Source organism: Mycteria americana, chromosome 28, assembly GCF_035582795.1.
Source record: "Mycteria americana isolate JAX WOST 10 ecotype Jacksonville Zoo and Gardens chromosome 28, USCA_MyAme_1.0, whole genome shotgun sequence".
NCBI lineage: Eukaryota > Metazoa > Chordata > Aves > Ciconiiformes > Ciconiidae > Mycteria > Mycteria americana.
The window spans coordinates 193,449-213,165 of NC_134392.1; the positions used below are offsets into that span (position 1 = coordinate 193,449).

At 51.0% G+C, this 19,717-nt stretch overlaps 1 protein-coding gene across 1 annotated transcript; it reads right to left on the bottom strand.

Annotated features, from left to right (window-relative positions):
- Positions 1-5,725: 5,725 nt before the first annotated feature.
- Positions 5,726-18,606, bottom strand: AKAP8L (A-kinase anchoring protein 8 like). Its single transcript, XM_075525867.1, has 13 exons — positions 18,515-18,606; positions 17,015-17,047; positions 15,708-15,948; positions 13,129-13,597; positions 12,557-12,680; positions 12,338-12,393; positions 11,667-11,703; positions 10,183-10,291; positions 9,662-9,803; positions 9,166-9,271; positions 8,438-8,568; positions 7,426-7,521; positions 5,726-6,944 (listed from the first exon to the last, which is right to left on the bottom strand). The coding sequence occupies exons 1-13, from the start codon at positions 18,525-18,527 to the stop codon at positions 6,426-6,428; spliced, it is 2,076 nt and encodes a 691-aa protein (XP_075381982.1). The 5' UTR covers positions 18,528-18,606; the 3' UTR covers positions 5,726-6,425.
- Positions 18,607-19,717: the final 1,111 nt, after the last annotated feature.

The following is a 19,717-nucleotide window of genomic DNA, read 5'->3' on the forward strand; positions in this document are numbered from 1 at the left end:
CGCCGCCCATTGGGCCCCGCCGCCGCTCTGGCCCGCCCACGAAGCTCTCCATTGGCCGCGCTCCAGGAGCCCGCCCCCGCCCTCGCCATTGGCCGTGCTCTCTTAGAGGCGCGACCGTCCCGCCTCTCCCATTGGCTAGCGCGCCCCTGCCGGCATCCATCCCCCGATCCTATTGGCGGAGGCGCTTCCTCCGTGAGCAGACGCCAGGGCGCCCTCCCGTCAATCACAGCCATTCCCTCTCCTGATTGGGCGGCGGCGCGGGGCTCGCCCGCTCACGGTGCATTATGGGGGCGGCGGGGGTCGCCATGGAGCCCGCGGGCCTGGTGCCACACTGCGGGGCCTGACCCCTCACCTTTGCCCCTGGGTTCCCAAGGTGACCCTTGACCTTCCCCGGGATCCCCTGAGGCCCCGGCCATGACACCGGGCCCTTCCCCAGCCCCTCACAGCAATGGCGCCCTCCGTCCCCGTCCCCCAGCGCCGGCTCCGAGGGGCATCGCCCCCCAAAACCCTTCGCCTCAGGCAGCTGAAGGATCCCTAAAGCTGGATCTACGTTACCGTCAAAGCACGGCCTGAGGAGCAGCGTTGGCGAAGGCTTCAGCCCAACGAGACGGTGGCTTTTTCCTCAGGTTTTGTCCAAAAACAGATTAAAGCAGCTTAAAAGCAACCGGCGGCGGGGGGAAATGGGTGAGGAGAGGCAGGCTGTACCCCAAAAGCATCCATGGTCTTCTTCAAGCCCTGCGTTGCACAAGCCGCATCCTTTTCCAGACCCAATCCATTCCGTTATTACCTGAAGCGAAGCGCAAAGGGTTGAAGGGCACGTTTGTATTCCAAAATATGAAAGAAATCGCTACAAATGATGTAAAGGATGAAGGATTGTGGCACCTCGGCTCTGCCTGGTATAAATTGAACCTACTTATTGCAAGGAAGAGCGCAATCCTTGAACTCCAGCAAGGTTCGAGCAACGGAGCTTGAAAGAAAAGATGCGGAACAAGGAGAAAAATCTTCTATTCCAATGGGAGAATCAAGAAAACTCCTGGAACAGCAACGGCTCGTCGGGAAAGAGGGGAGCGGTGGTAGAGTACAACCATCAGGTCAAGGTCCCTCCTTGGGAGGGTAAAAACAGGGCGAGGGCGTAACGCCGCTCCCCCAGAATATCCCCAATTTTGTGTAGCTCCTCGAGGGATTTCTTTTTTTGTTGTTTTTTTATTATTATTTATTTATTTTAATCTACTTAAACCCAAGAAATTCCACAGTTTTGAGTCGTGGGAGGAACAACCTCCTTTTGTCTGTGCCGCTGCGTGATTTCATTTGATGAAAATGAAATTTTCATTTTCATTTCCCACTTTGTGGCCGCAACTCCTAGAAAACGCGACGGAGGAGACGGAGCAGGAGCGGAAGCGTTGCGAGATAGTTTGAGGGGGGAAATAAAAGCTCCAAGAGCACAGAGGGGGGTTATGCCATCCCTCTCAGATGCCGGAATGGCACAGGCAGCGGCTGATAATGATTTTTTAACAGAATTAGGAAAAATCCTAAGAGCCCGATGAAGAGAACCCCAGCGATTTTAGACAGAAGGGCTGAAGGAACGCCCGAGCTGCTTCTGTAGGGTGTGGAAGATGGATTGGTGGCACCCTAAAGGAAATCTTTACCCACTAAATCCGGAAATTATCACAGGAGCCAGGTATTAGAGGCAAAATAAATTGATTTCCTGATTCTAGAAGGAAATCGGGAGGATTTAAGACCTGTGTTGATAACGAACGGCCATTTCAATCCATAATACTTATGGATTACATATGGATTTCTAGCCTGGAAACATTCAGGCTACGGAATGATGCTCTGGGTGATATATTCTTGAAAGAAGTCCTCAATTTAATACTGTTTAAAGTCTTGTTCATGTGTTTGTCATCTAAAACAATTAAAATAAGTGAACATGAAGCTGTTGGCAACTTCACAATCAGAGTAAGGAGTTAAATCGGTGCCGCCTTGCTGCATTATCAGTACGTTTCTATATCTAACGCCACAGAAACAAGTTCTACCAGCCGCCCGTAGTTGCCGATGACTGACAGATACCCCAGCAAGCTCGAGCGCCTCGAGAGCCCTCGCTGCGAGATGCTCCCCACAGCCTTGGAGACCTCGGAAGGAAGCAGAGCTACGAAGCCGGGCACATCCACAGGAAATCCTGCCAGGAGATGGGGCTGTCTACTCCAAAACACCCCAACACTCGCCTCAAAACCTCCTGCAATTTCTTTCCCTGGTTTCTTCCTGCAGTCTCCTCCCCAGATCCTTCTTGTTTAGGTGCTACAAAAATACCACTTGAGAGGAGAGAAGCAGGCTGTGCTGGGCACAGGGGCGGTCAGAGAGGAGTTAGTGGTGCACGTGGTTATAATAATTATTAACTAACACGATAAAACACCCAAAAGCATTAGCAGAAACGGAGATCTTGGCTGAACAATCAGAAAATACAAGTTAAATCTGCTCCCACCCTCAAGGCAGGGCCACCGCCGAGGGTATCGCTGTAGCGGATGTTCTGGGGAAAATAAGACACCCTTAATTTATGCTGAGCCCCATGAATTTGAATTGCGGCACTTAACTGCGTGTTCTCCAACAAATCAAGGCAGGATATGGCTAGAAGATGTATGGAGCGTGGAGGGAAGGAAGCCGAAGCGATTAATTCAGCTCGCCTTTCCTTGGGGAAAAGCGGCACCATCCAAAAACCAACGTGACGGGCGTAAATCGAGCAACGGCCAGATGTATAGCACCTATATCCTAAAGCCTGTCCCTCATAGCAGCGAGCAGGGAGGAGGAGCTGCAGTGAACTCTACACCATCGCTTACTTGTCAGCAATTTTCTTAAGAGGTAGTTCGTTCAGGGAAAGCATTTACAGGGAAGTTGGCACAGAAGGATTTTAGCACCCGCTGACTTCTCCGAACCCTTCCCGGCTGATTTCCTCGTCTCTCCTCCGCTCATGCGCTCAGAGTCTGCAGCATCTCCAGTGACGAGGTGCTTCAAATGTTCCTGCAGATCACGGGCAGACTGAGGTCCGGCTTTGAGGAGTCCCAGGTTGGGTTTTAGTTAGTACGACTAATTAATTGTCAGATGTTTGGAGTTTACTGCCTGCATCCTAGAGGAGCACAGAGCCATGAAAACCTTAACGCTACGTATACGAGCACTAGGCATTTCCTACGCGGCGTACCTATACCTGCACTTTATTCAAAGATTTTGACTCCGAACGCAAACCCACAGCACTATTTAGTGTATAAGGCCCCCGTGACTTTGCAGCCATCGAGCCCCAAACGCTCCTGAGAAGCTGGATGAGCCCTGACCTCATCAATACGGCAGCACGGATGGTGATCTGGGCTCAGCACCTCCTCGCCCACACCAGCTGCCTCTCGAGGAGGACTTGCTCCTTGGCCAGACCTTTCTTTGAAAGGGAATGCAAAGCTCAGAGTCCAAGGGAAGGGCTGTTGTACAATTAATCCATCACCAGAAGGTAGAAAGCTCAGCAGAACGGCGCGGGGGAGTGTCCGAAACGTACAACGTGCCTGTTAATCAACCTGAAAAGCAGTTGGTGAAGGGATAAAATTCACCTTTGCAAGGAAAAACTACGTTCCACTAAGAGGAAGTGAGATGTTCCTTCCAACCCAAACTTCAGGAACACTGAGGTAACCTCACTCTGGCTGTGCCCCAGTTACACAAGAAGGGAATTAATTACAAATTGTTCTTTCATGCTGACAGCTGATTTTCCCTCCCCTTGTTAATAATCAGGGTGGAAAACAACAACAGGTAGAAGATAGCAGTTTGGGCTGCCGCTGCACTGGTTGTTCCCTGCTGGAAGTTCTGCAGATGTTTTGACCGATGCCAACACTTCTGGAGTGAGTGAAAGCAGATGGGAAGAGCCACCGTCCCTGCTGACCAGGAGGTGAAGAGCCTCCTCCCAAAAAACCACCTAATTTTTTAGCAGCAACATAATTTAACACACAACCTGCACCCCTCGCTCATCCCTTTTCTTCAAATTCATTTTTTAAGCCATTATAATGGCGTGTTAGAGAAATAGGGACAGCAGGAAGGGGAGAGTAAGGAAATAGAGCAGAAGGAAGGTGGAACTCACTATATTACAAATAAAGGTGGGGTTTGCCTGTTTTTAAAAAAATGGCTGGCTCACGGAGATCTCCCCACTTTCAGGACCCAATATTTAAGGTTACAGGCAGCATACCCTGATTAAGGAATCTCAATTTGCTTAAGTAAACCTTAAATCAAAGGTATTTCCCTACAATGCTTTCTGAAAATCCACCCCGATTAAAACACTGGTCCTCAAACGCCAGTAAACGCAAGCAGAGCGCAGGTCTTAACACTTCAACAAAGCCAAGCCCAGTTGTTTTCACGAGGATGGGACTAATTAGATCTAGATCTGAGGGTTTCTACACAGAAAAAGCAGGAGGAAACCTGGAAATCACAACACAGCTCTGCTGAGCAAGGAAGAAAAACCAGCAGCTGTAAAAGTCGGCAACGGAATCGAGACTCTTTTCTTGGCACAGGCTAAATTTGAACAGATGATGGTGGCTAGCTGAATGCCCGTCTGCCTTCAAAGCAAAAATGTGTGAAGATTACGCTTCCAAGGCAGCTTTCTAACCCTGCACCCTCCTCTCGTCTTTTAAAGCCTTCGAAATCATCCCCCCCCATCACCCTGAAGCGCCACCAGCATCCTCCAAGGCACCCGGTTTGTTCCTGCAGCGCACTAACGGCGCTCAGCGGTAATTATGCCACTCTGAGCTCAAACACGCAAAGCGAGATCTGGGGATCAGGCTTAATATGCTAACACACCCCAAAACTGGTAGATGTCCAATTTAAACCCATGGAAAAGGTGGGAGCAAGCGGCGGCCGACTCCCTTGACACCCAACAGCTCGCAGGGTCGACCTCGGGATCAAACCATACCTGCACAAAAGGGAACGAGCCAAGTTCGTTACAGCCCCGATGAGGTATTTAGTGACTCAGGGTGTTAATTATGTTTGGAAAAGAATTTTCCAAAGGACTAGTTCGAGATGTCCGTCTGCAGGAAAGGGGTTCAGCGCTCGGGAAGGCGAGTGGGCGATGCCAGGATAAACAGTTCAGGACCCGAGCTCGGTGTTTTCATGGCTAATAAGCCTCGCTGGCATGGAGCAGGTGAAATGGTCCCTTTTCGCGGAGCTCATCTCATCCATCTCTCGATCCCTTTAGCTCGCAGAGGACTTCACGGGCGCAGCTGAAGATGCAGTCAGTCGCTGGCACCAGGGGCCCGCGCTGGAGGAAAGGCTTTGAGGTCAGGAGCAGTCTCAGCACTTTGGTCTTCACGTTAATGCTTAAGACTCCCTTTCTGCCCACGGCTGGGGGAAAACTTCTCTCGTACAAACAATTTACACCAACTTGAAGGTTTGTTAAGACTGGATTTGGTGCCACCCCTGCGACTGAAGGCAAAGCACATCCTTATCCATCAACCTTATCCAGCAGGAAAGCTCCCAGCCGCCTCTCTCTGTAGCAGGAATAACCTCTGCGGTGTCATGGAAACCAATTTCCTTATTTCTCCCTCATTTCAGGAAGGAGAATCCGTACTCCAGGTGATGATTAACCAATGACAGCTTCAACTAAGTGTTTACTGCTACCGCGGGCGAGTAAGTCGGCTCCATCTGCAGCATTGAAGAGAAGGAAGCTGAGCTGAACCCAAATAATAAACCAGAGCACAGAGACGGGGGATTTGTAGACTGGTTCTAAGCCTCCAACCTCTCACAAGCTTTACCAGGGCACCAGAAATTAAGGCAGAGTCACAGGTAATCTCAGGATAGTCCTTTTTATCTCCACCCACCAAAACATTCACCTTTAAAATGAAAGCATTTTACAAACAATACAATGTTGATACCACTTAGTTTCGTTCCGCGTTAAAAGGAAGAATAAAACATCAGGGAGAATATTACAGTCACATGGAAGTTATGCAGAACCTTAACGGCGTACACTGCAGAAATTAAAACCCCGGAAGAGAACTTCTGATGTTTCCAGACAGACAGGCTAAGGGGACAAACCACATCTTTGTTAAATATAGAAAAGTTTCAATTCAAGGGGAAGAGAAGAGGTTTCGTTTGCCAGATCGTGAAGTAGCACTGGTTTGCACGCATGCTCAAAAGGAAATTCTCCTAGTACAAAGCCATCTAAAAAACAGAGACCGCACAAAACCTAGCTACTAAAATGAAGATTTGGTAAAAAAAAAATCCTCTATTTCCCCCCCCCCCAAAAAAATAAATCACTTTACAGGTAAAGGCTTCCACTGCCTAAGTGAGTTTAGTAGAATGAGAACTCAAATGATGTGCTAGAGAAATTCACAGATACAGTTATGTCTTTAAAAAAAAAAACAAACCAAAATACATCAGGTCTTTTACACATCAGCTTCCTCCTCCAGAGTTTACTCCGCATCCTCATCCTCTTGTGCTGCAGCAGCTTCCTCGCTTTCTTCCTCCTCATCTTCTACCTCCGCGCCTTCTACTGGCTGTTGCTCTTCTTCCTCAGGGAGAGATTCCTCTGCAGGCGGGGAAGTCTGCTCCTCCGTGTTTTCTGCATCCGGCTCCGCCTCTGTTTGTGCTTGTAGTTGTGCCTCGATTTCTGTCTCTGTCCCTGTTTCTTCTCGCTCCCCCTCATTTTCAGCTCCTTCTGGGTTCTCTTCAGGATCCTTGTTTTCCTCATCTAGATTTTCCTCCTCTGGATTTTCTTCTTCTTCTGGATTTTCCTCTTCCAGATTTTCTTCCTCTGGATTTTCTTCTTCTGGATTTTCCTCCTCTGGATTTTCTTCTTCCGGATTTTCCTCCTCATCCTTGTTTTCATCTGCTCCTTCTGCTGTTCCTTCCTCTACATTTCCACTGGCTCCCCCTTCTCCTTCCTCATGCTCCTCTTTTTCTTCTGGGTCATCCGTGAAAGGATTCTCACCCTGAAAAGAGAGGACAAACATTCATCCGCTGCGAGCTTATCTCTAGCTGCTTCGAGGAATTCACGCCGGCTCCAGGCCAGCAAACCCTCCCAAGAAGTTCAGCGTTACGGTTGCACCAAAAGCAGTCAAGCGAGCAGCTCCTGAAAGCAGATGCCACCTCGAGAATTCAAATCAACACTAATATTAGCGGTGACAGCACAACGGTCAGGTCTCCGGCCAAAGTTTAAGCTGCTCATCCTGTTCGCTCAGGGTTCGGTGTAACATTTGGGGCAGGAGATGACAGATGAAGTCATCTGCACTGTAGAAACTCAATGACCAGCAACCAGTAATCCGATATATTATCAAAAAACCTCCCCAAATCGCCTCAAGGTTCAGCTAATAAGCACCCTCAGTAGTCAACGGCAGCTACCACAAAATTCCTACAGCACAAAAGCGTTGCTACCAGCTTGACCCCGTACCAAGCCGCTCCTCAAATACCTACCTTCAAGTACCGCTCCAGTTTCTTACTGATTAGTTTGTTGTTGAGAATACTCCTCGCAACTACTAGTGAGGATTTCTTGGACTGCTCCATCATAGCCTGTACGGGAGGACAAAAAAAAAAAAAAAATAATTCACTTTTGTGAATTGAATTTGATTCTGTTCTGAATTAACTTACGAGACCAGTAATTAGTCACAGCTCGGCAGCGGACGACAGGCTACAGAGCACACTTTGGTATTTGGGTAGGTGACAACACAGCAAATATTTTAAAAAATCTGCTCTTTTCTGCACGTTCCCCGAATTCTGTGCTTCGGAAAGGTGAGTATCAGGCAGCCGAGGAAAAGCCGCGTGGGTTGTTTCACCCACTTCCACCAGCGGGATCGTTTCCTCTTTCAGTCTCTGGGGACTGAAGTTGAAAGGCGGCACATTTGGATTCTGCCGAGGTGTGGGGAGCGAAGGACGGCTGAACAGCCGAGCGCTGCAGATGGTAACGCAGCCTGCTCAACATCGCCACAGCAACACGCCAAGATTTACAGTTGCGTGTCGATATACGTATTTTATACCTAGAAAGAGCTGTCGTCTGACAGCCATCACCTCAGATCGCTGCTTGTGGGTATAGTAAAGCTTGTAACGACATCATCCTGCCTGTACGTGGAGGCGGGGAAATCAGAAAGCTGTTTATTTTGCAAGAAACAGGGCAAGAGACACGAGATCTCGTTTTCAGATTGGCACGAAGCTTTGCCGAAGGCGTTTTAATCCCGCAAACACCTTGCTCGCCAGCTTTTGCAAAAGGGAAGTTTCTGGGGACGCAAGAACAGTCAAAATTAACTGCAGACCGTGGAGAGAAATTTCTGGGGACGCAAGAATATCGAAATTAACTGCAGACTGCAGAGAGAAGCACTGAAGAGGATGAAGAAAAGTTCTCCCTGGGTTCAGGAACCACGTGAACTCAAACCGTGCAAATTCGTGCTCCTGTTATTGCAGCTGAAGCCGAGGCACCAGGCTGCCCACTCACCCGGCGGTTGTGGTTGTGGTCGAGCGACTTCAAGTGTTTCTGGATGATGCCGTACTGCATTGGGATGAAGAGGTCACAGGCAGCACAGTGAGCCGCCTCCACCTTTTTAATAAAATGCTCCATGCCAACATCTGAAAAGGAAGATAAGAACGGTATGAACCGGAAAATAACCCAGGGATCCGTGCTGTGTTCTGGATTTTACTCCGGCCTGCGCCACAAACTCCTCTCTAACCCAGGGATCTGTGCTGTGTTCCAGATTTTACTCCGGCCTGCGCCACAAACTCCTCTCTAACCACCCCAAACTCCTCTCCAATACTTCCACCGGCATCGAAACAGCCTTCCCAGGGAGCAGGAGAGAAGCCAAGCGGAGCGTGCATTACACCCAGCCAGGTTAAGGGAATAGCGGGGGCCCAGATACAAGCCTGGCCGCACGCCGCAACGCCGAGCGAGGCGAGCTGCAGCTGCATCAGCACTGCGGGTTTGGGAAAAAAAAAAAAAAAAAAAAAAAATCTCTTCAGCCGGCTAATCATTTAGCTAGAGTCCACAAAGCCGGGTAATAACCTGAAGTGGCTGACGGTGCACTTGAGCAGACAGTAGGTTTTACTCTTCAGCAACACCCGCAGGTTCCTCCCCTCCCCTTTTTACTATTTTACTAGTTATAGAGTTGACAAGGCAGCCGATACACACGACAAAGGAACTCTTGCACGCACACGGATAGTAAATCTTACCTTGCGTAAGATCTTGGTCCCTATAAATCTGCTGAATAACTGCGTTAATGTCTTCAATTGCTTTACGACGCTCTTCAGTTTTCCTAGTTTTATTAGCAACGTATTCCTGTACGGCAGAATAATTGGTATTAATCTTTTTTTTTTCCCCGCCACGCATTGTCCTGCGGGTAGCACTGCCTTTCAGCACTTAAATCGCCCATTCCGGCCATCAAAATCTGTGGTGGGCAAGTATTTTATTTCCTACCAGTGCAACCAGTAAGACTAGAGGTTAAGCGACCTGTTCAAAAGAAGAGGGCGGTTGAGGCAGAGCTGGAGTAGCACCTCTGATGCTTTAGCCTGATTTTACTCCACCTTCTCTAGGAGTTTCCAACACAGTTACTTAGAGGGGCAGTTTAGGAGCTTTACAGCATCTCCAAAATTATTATTATTATTATTATTAATAATAATAATGCAACTCTCTTAAACCTAGGGGACAGAAACATAACCAGAGGCTCACCTGGAGAAAGTCAGCTGTTTGTTGAGGCAGCTTGGTTCCAACAAACTTGAAGTGTTCCTTATGGAATTTACTCTCGAGGTGACTGTTCATCTCGTCATCGTAGAAGGTCCGATATTTGCATAACGAACAAACAAACTGGATCCTGTTAAGAGAGTCGGAGGCGAAGGGAAGCGATATTCAAACCAATCCATTCCCGCGCTACCGGGTACCGCGTTCTCACTGGATCTACTGCCTCGGTCTACTTAAGGGGTAGCAGATAAACTCATGGAAGTCTCCAATGCTTTAAGCATTTACGGGATGTTTCCCAGAGGTTTTCCCATTTCTATTTCTCTTTTAAGCACGGATGGGAAGACGACTGGCAGGAGAGCAAAGCAGCTTCTACAAGGAACAGACAAAGCACTGGGACAACTGGGAACAAAAGGACGGACCCCGGCTGGGAGTACTACAGTCCTGCCAGAGAAGGAAGCAGCATCACTAAAAAAAAAAATTATATAAAAATAAAATAAAATAGGAGATGTTACCTTTCTACCATGCGATCCCGATGCCTCTTCTTTTGCCTCTCTTGAGTTTTCTTGCCCGCCTGCAATTTGCGTTTGATTTGACTGATCTCTTCTTGAATTGTTAAAGCACCTAAGTGTTTAAAGCAGGTTGTATTTCAGGGCACTACTTGAGGACACCACCTGATCAAAGAGAATTTCCCTAGAGAAGTTTAATCGTCAGCCCGACCAACCCGCACAACCTAGAGACACCGTCGAGTCAAGAAGCTGCTCCCACCGGCCAGCTACAGCTAAACCTCTGGTTTATACGACAGTGCCGTCCACCCCAAATTACCTTTTTTCCAAAAAAAGTTGCACTGGGACAACTGGGCTTGGCGGGGGCAGAGGGGAGAACCACGACAGACAGACTCCAATGTGGTTTCCCAGCTCTTTATTTTAATTAGTGTTTACTACTACTGGTTTTACAAGGTTTTAAGTATTAATTAGTTACAAGTTTGATTATTTGAAGTACCACCCGCTCCAATTTGTCCAGCCTCAAAGCGAACAACCAGCAACGCGATAAAGCTTGGGTAAGGGGAACCAATTTACACCGTTTATTTTTGGGACAGAAAAGCTGCTCCTCCGTCCGCCCGCCCTGGCGTACGTGCAGGCAAGTCCCAGGATCAAATTTACGCTGCCCACCGGTGGGACGGGCAGCAAGGAACCCCCACGCATCTTGCCAGCAGGTTTCTATCCAGCCCTCCTGCTTTTCTCTAAGCTCCCTTCGGGTATCGCGGTGCTTCTCCGATCGGTCCCGTCTCTCCAAGCTAGGAAGCTCCATCCCCAAACAACTTACCCAAAGTCAAGTCTACGGCACAGCGGGAAATTAAATCTGGTTCCCTAAGCCCCAGGCTAGCAGCTTCACCAACCTACCTTGACCAAGGGATCCAGCTCCTCCCTAGCAGGGCTTTTACAGCATTTCCTTATCCCTGAGCAGACACAAAGGATGGGATTCATCTGACTAAATGCGGACATCACAGCTGAGCTAGTCCCCTGTCCCCCCGTCAGCGGAGATCTGACAGGTCTCATCCTGAAGAGCAAGCGAATCGTGGCCCCGGGAAGGGCCCCCCCATTTCTCTCCGCCGGCTACGGCGATGCAATCTCACCGGAGCCTCACACGCAAGAGCCTCCACTGCTCTCGCTCGTAGGACCCCACCTCTGAGATCTATCACAGCACCACACCAGCGTCCCCAGGGGACTGGGGGACACGGGCAGAAGCCAAATCGCCCTTCATCGAGAAGGCGCAGAGGTTTAGCTCAGGTCACCAAGATGCAACAAACCGGAAGGGACAGCGAAGCCACAGAGGCGAACGGAGCAAACAGACTCTAAGAACTGAAGGAGCCTGAATAAACCCATCAGATCTAACTGGAAATATCTCTTCTGGCCATGGCGGAACCCTCGACTGGAGGGGGGTTATGCTCCACACGGAGCTTCGGAGCGCAAACGAGCCGTCGCGCACACCAACTCACCTTTCTCCGAATCTTTTCCTTCTTCGTCTTCCCCCTCCTAAAAATGCAACGTCGGGAAGTTAAAACCATCTAGAGAAAGCGAACGTCTGGAGGCTGGTTTGACATGGTCACCAGCATCCTTCCTCTCAAACCCTCCCCAGGCACTCAAAGCACCGCACGGAAGAGCGACATCTCCACCGGATCTGGCCGTTCCACACTCCCTTAGCGCAGGGAAATCCGGCGCAGTGCCCGCTCGCTCGGCAGGAGATGCTTCTACGACACCTGCAGGTCTTACATCCGAGAGTTTTCCCTCCACCAAGCTGAAGGGTGCCTTAAGTCCCCGTCTAGAGCAAGGCAACGTAATCCCACACTTTGGGATTCTCCTTGTCGCAGGCAATTGATTTTGGGGTTCTCCTTACTTAAAGCTCCTTGCACGTGGGTATTTTACCGCGTTTCGACACCATAAAGTGACTCACAGTGACACTGCGGCTGGGAAGCCCCTGTAACATCCATGCTTCCCTTGGCAGAGCATTTTACTTCCATCCTCTCCCCCCTACTTGTCTGAGCCTCTGCTCCCTGACTCGGTTTGGGAATAACGCAGGAGTCCAGGGATCTGCCCTCACCAGCTCCTGCACCTCCAACCAGAACTACAGCTTTTAATCACGATAAAGTAGTTTTCAAGGGTTACTTACGCCTCTAGAGCCCTCTTTCTCCTCTTTTTCTCCCGATTCTCCTTCTGTTCCCTCCTCTGAAAGAAACACGGTCAGCATGAAGAGAAGTAACCCAGATCAACACCAACAGATTTGCCACCGCATTAAACACGTGGCAAAGCACGATGGCTCCGCCGGAAAGAAAGAGAGCAGCGGCTTTATACCGCTCCCAAACACGCCACAAAGCTGCTCCGCTCTCACCGTTGTCGGAGTCGGAGTTATCGGAGCCGTCCGTCTTCGCCGCCTTGCTGTCGGGTTCATCGGAGCTGTTTGTTTGCTTCCGCTTCTTCGCGGTGGGATCTTTTTTGATTTTCTTTTTCTGGGCCTGCGAGAGAAGAGAAAGGTTAATCCCGGCAATACAAGCAGGTGCCCTCTGCAGCCAGGAATGTCTTATTTTACTCATTTTTAGCGAGTTAAGCTTCCTGCATTAAGTTTCTGACAGGCAGAGTTGATCAGGCATGACTTAATCCACCACACCTCTATCCCGTAATATAGGAGATGAAGCTGTGAAGGACTGCAATATTCTCCTGCCTTCGGAAAACAAAGTTTTAAGGATTAAAACATCCCACGTATCAATACTGCTGTGCAACTCAGCGCAGCCTCCTCTGTCTGCTTAGGAGAAAACATGCTACAAAGCCAGTAACACACAGAATTAGATATTATCGCTTCCCAGAGTGTATTTTGGAGCCCTTCCCGGCAGGACGTGTGGGTCTGTTGGGAAATAAGTCTCTATCCGAGCCGAGCAGGTGGGAGGATATTGCACAAGTACTTACCTTAAAATCCGAGTCCCACATTTTCCAGTTTCTCCTCATTCGTTGTTTCATCATTCCTCCTCCGTAACGCATATTTCCCGAGAAACCTCGCATTCCCTGGAACATGCTGAGTTCTGGGATAATGTTGTGGGAGAAGAGGGAAGGGAGCCTGGAGGAACCGTGGGGACCGAGACCCCGCGATCCCATCGATTGCGGAGGCTCGTTCCACTGTCCGCCCATGCGCCCGGGATAGGAAGACGCCATGGGTCTGTTATTGCGTCCGTCTCTACCCCAATTCTGACCCCGTTGACCAAAGTTATCCCGTGCTCTGTTCTGGTATTGATCCCGGCGGTTCCCGTAGAAGTTGTCGTAGTGACCTTCGTAGGCGTTATCGTTGTCGTGTTCGGACTCGTTGTAGTCGTAGCCGGATCGGTACATGTCGCGGTCGTTCATCGAAGACCTCGAGTCGTAGGATTCGTACGAGTCGTACCTGCAAGAGACGCGTCGGCGAGACACCACTGAGAAACGGCGGCAGAGGTTAAGCAAACAAAACCCTTCGAAATAGATTTTTAGCTTTATTTTTTTTTCCAATCGCCAGATGTTTCACTCAACACGGGACGTATTTCACTGCGTGGTGGGACAGGACACGGACCAGCAAGAGCTGGTGACAGAACTTCAAGGTTTCCATTCCAGCAGTGGAGGAACCAGAGACCTTTAGACACAGGAAAATCCTGATGCCAGGGAGCTCCTCAAACCATCCATGTCTTTTGGGATTACCAAAACGTTTTAAAAGATTACAAAAACTACATCGAGCACAGGTTCTGTCACCAGCTGAGGTTGGGGCTTATCAGTTCGGCCCCACTCCCAAACACATCTGCTTTAAAATGAGCTTTAGGAGCAGCTGAAACAAACCAAGAGCTGCTCGTCCTCACAAGTTCCACCTTACCCAGAAATACTTCCAGGAACAGCGAGATTTACTCCTCAGCCACTCAAGAAGCACCGTGGTACAACCAAAGACCTATTCCAGACCCATCCTTCCTCACTCCCATATGCCATCCATCCATTAACGAACTGTTTTCCCAACTGGAATATGCCCCAACTATTGTAAATCACTTTTTTCCTCCTGGGAATGAGGCCGCAGAGGATTTTTAACTTTTTATCCTGCAATAGTAGAACAGCGGCACATGCTTCGTACTGGAAGGTAAGGCTTTGCGTGCTTGCCGGCAGTGCTTTCACTGACAAGGCAGGCGAGGAGGAAACCCGGCGCTCAAGAAAAGATCACAACACTGCACTAACGAGCCTCGTCAAAGCACGACCTTACAGCAAGGCCTGGAGAGCACAGAGATAGGAATCTGCTGGGGGGGGGAAAGATGTTATCCCGGCTCCAAGGTCAGACAAAAGTCACCCCAACGATACAAGGAGAGACATTGGAGCTACAAAATCAGGTCAGGCACTGATGGAGGAGCTGCCAGTGTTCGGTTACGCCTAAGCCGGAGCAGCTGGAGGGTGAGCAGCTCCTTTTCTGCTCTGTTATAGCACGGAGCCGATGTTCTCCAAGTGATTTATCTTCCTCTTACCGCGTTTCTCGTTATTTCCTGCACAGAGCAGGAAATTTTTAGCTTTTTAGCAAAGCCATTGGTCTGGCTGCAGGTTTCCATTCCCAACTGGAAACACACCACAGGCAAGAGCGTGTCTGCGAGTAGCCGACCGTCAGCGCACAAGATCAAAGCAGAGGAGCCCAAAACGATGTCCGAAGGGACGAGAATCCGGGGAACGATTCGGCAAACCTTTTCCAGCGCGGTTAAATCGAGCAAGCGACCGAAACAAATCGATTTGATAGAGTCGTAGGGACGTATCATTTCGTAAGAGAGTTACTGTTTTGGAAATGTAGGAGTGGAGCAGAAAACAGTCACATCGCATTTATTAATATTTACTCTTGAATTTTACTTTCTCCAACATCCTTTTACTGATTGAAGGCATTAAAATCCTGGAGTCGGTAGTCACCCTGCGGAAATACCAAGTCCTGGCTCAAAACTCTCAGTGCACGTTAATAAATAAGAAATCTTTGGGGAACGAATCCTGTTTATTAGTAATTAAACTTTAACACACATCAGCAAGGAGTTGGCTACGTCATAGAGCTGAGCATCTGGTGCGACACTGGCTACAAAAACCTCACTGCAGCAGCAGCAGCAAATCTACTAATCAAAATTAGTAATTTAAACTCCGATTAAGTACGAAATAGTGCCTTGTTTTCCTTAGCACTGCTCTACAAATACATAAGCTCGTGAGTATGAGGAATAAAAAAGATTCCTTACAATAATTATTTCACTGAAGAACCCTAAATTTTAGCCACTGCTGGAAATGCGGCACTTTAAGTCCCAAATTCAGGTTTTTTTGCAAGACATGGATGAAAACTTAGTGTAAAATTTTTGCAATTACAGGTGACGGGAGGACGTGGCTGAGCCTGCTCTGGACGCTCACTTGAGTCACGACACTGGAAAAGGCAAGAACGAGACCAGCGAGGAACAAACCGAGCAGCAATGACTCTTAACGAGCAGCAGGTCGTTACCGCGTCTCCTCGCCTCGTGCCCTGCGCTCACCTGTCTCCGCCGGATCCGTAGTGTCCTCCTTGCATCGTGTCCGTGTCCATGTGCGACACCATGTCTAAGCGCTGGTTCATTTTCGCGATGACGGCGTCGGCGTTGCCGCCGCCCGAACCGTCGGGGTTCATGTCAACGTCCGAATTGGCCATTTCCCAGGAGTTCGACGTGGCCATGCCGTATCCATAATTACCCGAGTTATCCTGACCGTATCCATAGCCGTAACTGTATCCCTCGTAACCTGGAACAACAAAAATAAAAGAGCTGGGTTTATTTCCAGTTATCCGGCTTCGCTACCATTTTAATTCAAATTAAGAGGCCCCAAGCAATTGCCAGAGGGAGTTAAAATTAAAAAAAAAAAAATCTTAAATTTCAGATTTGAACCGTTGAGCTCACAAAGGTTTAAGGGAACAATTCGCTCGTATAAATCCCATAAAACACAGGCACAGCCTATAGTTTCCTCCACCTAACCTGCTCCGGAGAGGAATAAACACGGCCAAGGCAGAGCCTCCACAAAAACCTGGTTTGGGTTAACACAGAGATACCAAAGAACCATTTTAAGCTGGTTTTTAGTTTGAGATGAAGTTGTCTGTAGCCAGATGAACGCAGCTAGGACGTATCTTCGCCGGGACCTATATAAGCTGCTTTATAACCCCTTAAATCCAACGGGATGACGCTATAGCACGTACCTGTCCTCTTCAAAGAGAGCACAGCCGAGCACTGAAAGCAAAACCACTTTCAGCCTAGCGCTTCCCACACATTTTAAATCAGAAAGCGACAGAGAGGTTCCTCCTCTCGCTAAAGAAGCCAAAACTGTTATAAACAGAAAAAAACCACCACCGTAGGAATAACACACAAAGCCAATTAAAAGCCTGCCGAGGGTGAAAATTTAGGTTTTTCTTCTCCCTGACCTTTTATTTGGCTGCTGACACAAGCGGGGAGAGAGTTTGTATTTCTGCTGTCTCCCCAAACCTTAATTTACATCATCACCTGCACTGTGGGTTTTCCAAGTAGTAGAAAAGTTTTTGTGATGGAAAACAACTCCAAAACCCAAATATTCTGCCTAGAACAGTTTTCCTGTGCAACTATTTACAGTAACAAAGTTTTCTGTTGGCTTCAACGTGAATTTTTAAAATAAAAGAAGGAAATAGTCGCACAGGAGGGAACAGTAAGAGGCTACACGGGGGCTGTGCCACGGCAGGGACGGTGGTTGCTCGTCACCGAGCCTGGCGCGTCTCCCTCAGGCTCAGGAAACGGATCTGAAGTGGAAGGTAATAAACCGTTACTCCAGTTTTTACTGTACTTGCCTCTGTTCGTCCCAGAGTTCCAGTCTCCATAACCTAGAAAAGAGCAAAAAGCAATTAGAGACGAGCGTATCGTTATCGTGGCATTCGCGGCCAGAGAGATTCTCGTTACCCAGCGTCAAAACGGAGTGACGCCCCGAATAATCCACGAGTCTTGCACCAAATAGCGAAGAAATCGGACCTTAAGGTCGCCCCGGCTATGAAACATTCCCACAAGAGCAACATCCTTTGCTCGTCTTAACACAAAAAACAGGTTTTAATTTCAAGCTGAACTCCCGGTAATGATTTCCACAACTGAGTGTTTTGGGAGCAGAGTTGAAGCGTTGGGGAAAGCGAGAGGGATCTCGCATGGAACGAACGCTGCTCCGATTAACACCTAAAAAGAGGGGACCAGGACATGTCAGGGAAGTTTTAATCCCATCGTCCGCCAACCTGCAGCCTCCCGGGACTGACATTCAGATGCCCTTTGAGGCAAAACATATCTCGACGGCATCGCTGCACTTTGCCCTTGCAGGAAGGTGGAAGATGGAGATACCGGGATGGAAAGGTGCGGTCCAGAGGAGCCCCAGCCGGGACACCGACATCCCGCGCTCCCCAGTCGAGAAACCATTACCTCAACGTTAATTTTCAAAGTAATTACAGCCTCGTTAGCCAGGGTAGGTATGCGCACCGCTTCCCTTGGTATCAATCTATGTGCACGCTATGGGAAAGCGATGTTGCCTTGCAGGTTCTTGTTGCAATTTCCCCCATAATTAGAAACTCCTCTTCACAGAAGAAAGGCAATTTATTAATTTTCTTTCCCCCGTTACAGTCTGAGCCGCTTCCAGCCGAAACAGCCGACACCAAATACAGCGACAAATCGCTTCCTACACCCACCGTACTCCACAGGTGAGCCGAGACGCCGCTCCAGGAGCCAGCGAAGGAATAAAACCCGTCAAGATTAAAAGAAGGAAAGGCAAAATTGCCACTAAATCAGGCGAGGAGCAGAGTTACAGCCGTAACCTGAGTGAGGATGAGGAATTCCTGTCAGCCGCCACCGCCAGACAGAAATCAGATGGAACCTAATTAAGCTTGATCACGGTTATGCTTAAAATAAACCAATTTTCTGTCAGAAATAGAGGCTGGCTCGCTCCCGTCTCCCCCGCCACCCCCATCGGGGCTGGAAGCTCCCCTGCCCACGGCCTGGGGAGCACCGAGCCGGGGTCCCGGGGGTAGGAGCCGCAGGGGCCGAGGCCGCAGCGGGGCTCCGAGGCGCTGGGCCGGAGGCAGAGCCACCTCCCGGCCCTGAGGCCCCGCTGACACGGGGTCGGGACGAGGCCGGGCGGCGGCGGCAGCGCCCATCGCCCCTCAGGGGCCAGCCCGGCCGCTGCGCCCACAGGCTCCGGCCTCCCCCCGCCTCACAGCCGACCCCCCGAGGCCCGGCGGGGGCCCCGCCAGCCCCGGCCGCCTCCCGGCTCCCCCGCGGGGCCGCCCCCGCCGCCATCTTGCGCCGCCGCCCCTCACCTGAGTAGCTCATGATGGCGGCGCCGCCGCCGCGGCCGCCTCCTCCTGCGCGAGACGGTAACGGCGGCGCGCGGGCCCCGCCTCCCCGCCCCATTGGCCGCGCCGCTCCGCCTTCCCCGCTCTCATTGGTCGGCGGCCCCCCGCGCCCCGCCGCCATTGGTCCAGCCTCCCCGCGTGATCCGCGGCTCCCATTGGCGGCCGGCGGATGTCGCTCACTGCCTCCCTCGCGTTCCACAGGGCGTCCCCCGCGGCGGTTGGCGGACGCACGTGTCAATCGCAACGCGGCGGGCTCCTCGCTCAATGGATCCCGCAAGGCCAAGCGCTGATTGGTCGGCGCGGCTGTCGCCTCGCGAGAAGGCGTGACCGTCACCGCTCTCTTCTCTGATTGATCAGGTAGGGGGCGGGCTGACCCTGTCTGCGCCAATAACGCGGCAGAGCCGCCTCGGGCCGCTAACCCCGCCCCCAACCGCGGCCGAGCCGCGCCTCGCCCCGCCCCTCCTCTCCGCGGCGCTGCTGCTATTGGCTGCCTCCGCGGAGGCTCCGCCCCGCCAGCCCCACTCGCGTCTCCCGTGGCGGGGGCCCGGGCGCGGTCGCAGCCCGGCCCCGGCGTCCCCGCTGCCCAGCACAGGGCCACGGCCCCCCACGGCCCCCGGGCCACGGCCGCGGCCACGGCGGGTCCCAGCGTCCGCGAGAGGCGGCCTCGTCCTGACCCCGGGTCCCCTTGTCCCAGGGGTCAAGGCCACGTCCTGATGTCACCTTTGTCCCAGGACACGGCCCCGTCCTGACCCCCCCGTGTCCCCTTTGCCCAGGACCCAAGGCCACGTCCTGACCCCGGTGTCCCCTTTTCCCAGGACACGGCCACATCCTGACCCCCCGGTGTCCCCATATTTTAGGACACGGCCACATCCTGACCCCCGGTGTCCCCTTGTCCCAGGGGTCAAGGCCACGTCCTGACCCCGGTGTCCCCACATCCCAGAACACGGCCACATCCTGACCCCGTGTCCCCACATCCCAGGACCCAAGGCCACATCTTGACCCCGGTGTCCCCTCTCCCCAGCACAGGGCCACATCCTCACCCCCGTGTCCCCATTTCCCAGGACACGAGGCCACATCCTGACCCCGGTGTCCCCTTTTCCCTGGGGTCAAGGCCACGTCCTGACCCCCGGTGTCCCCAAATTCTAGGACACGGCCCCATCCTGACCC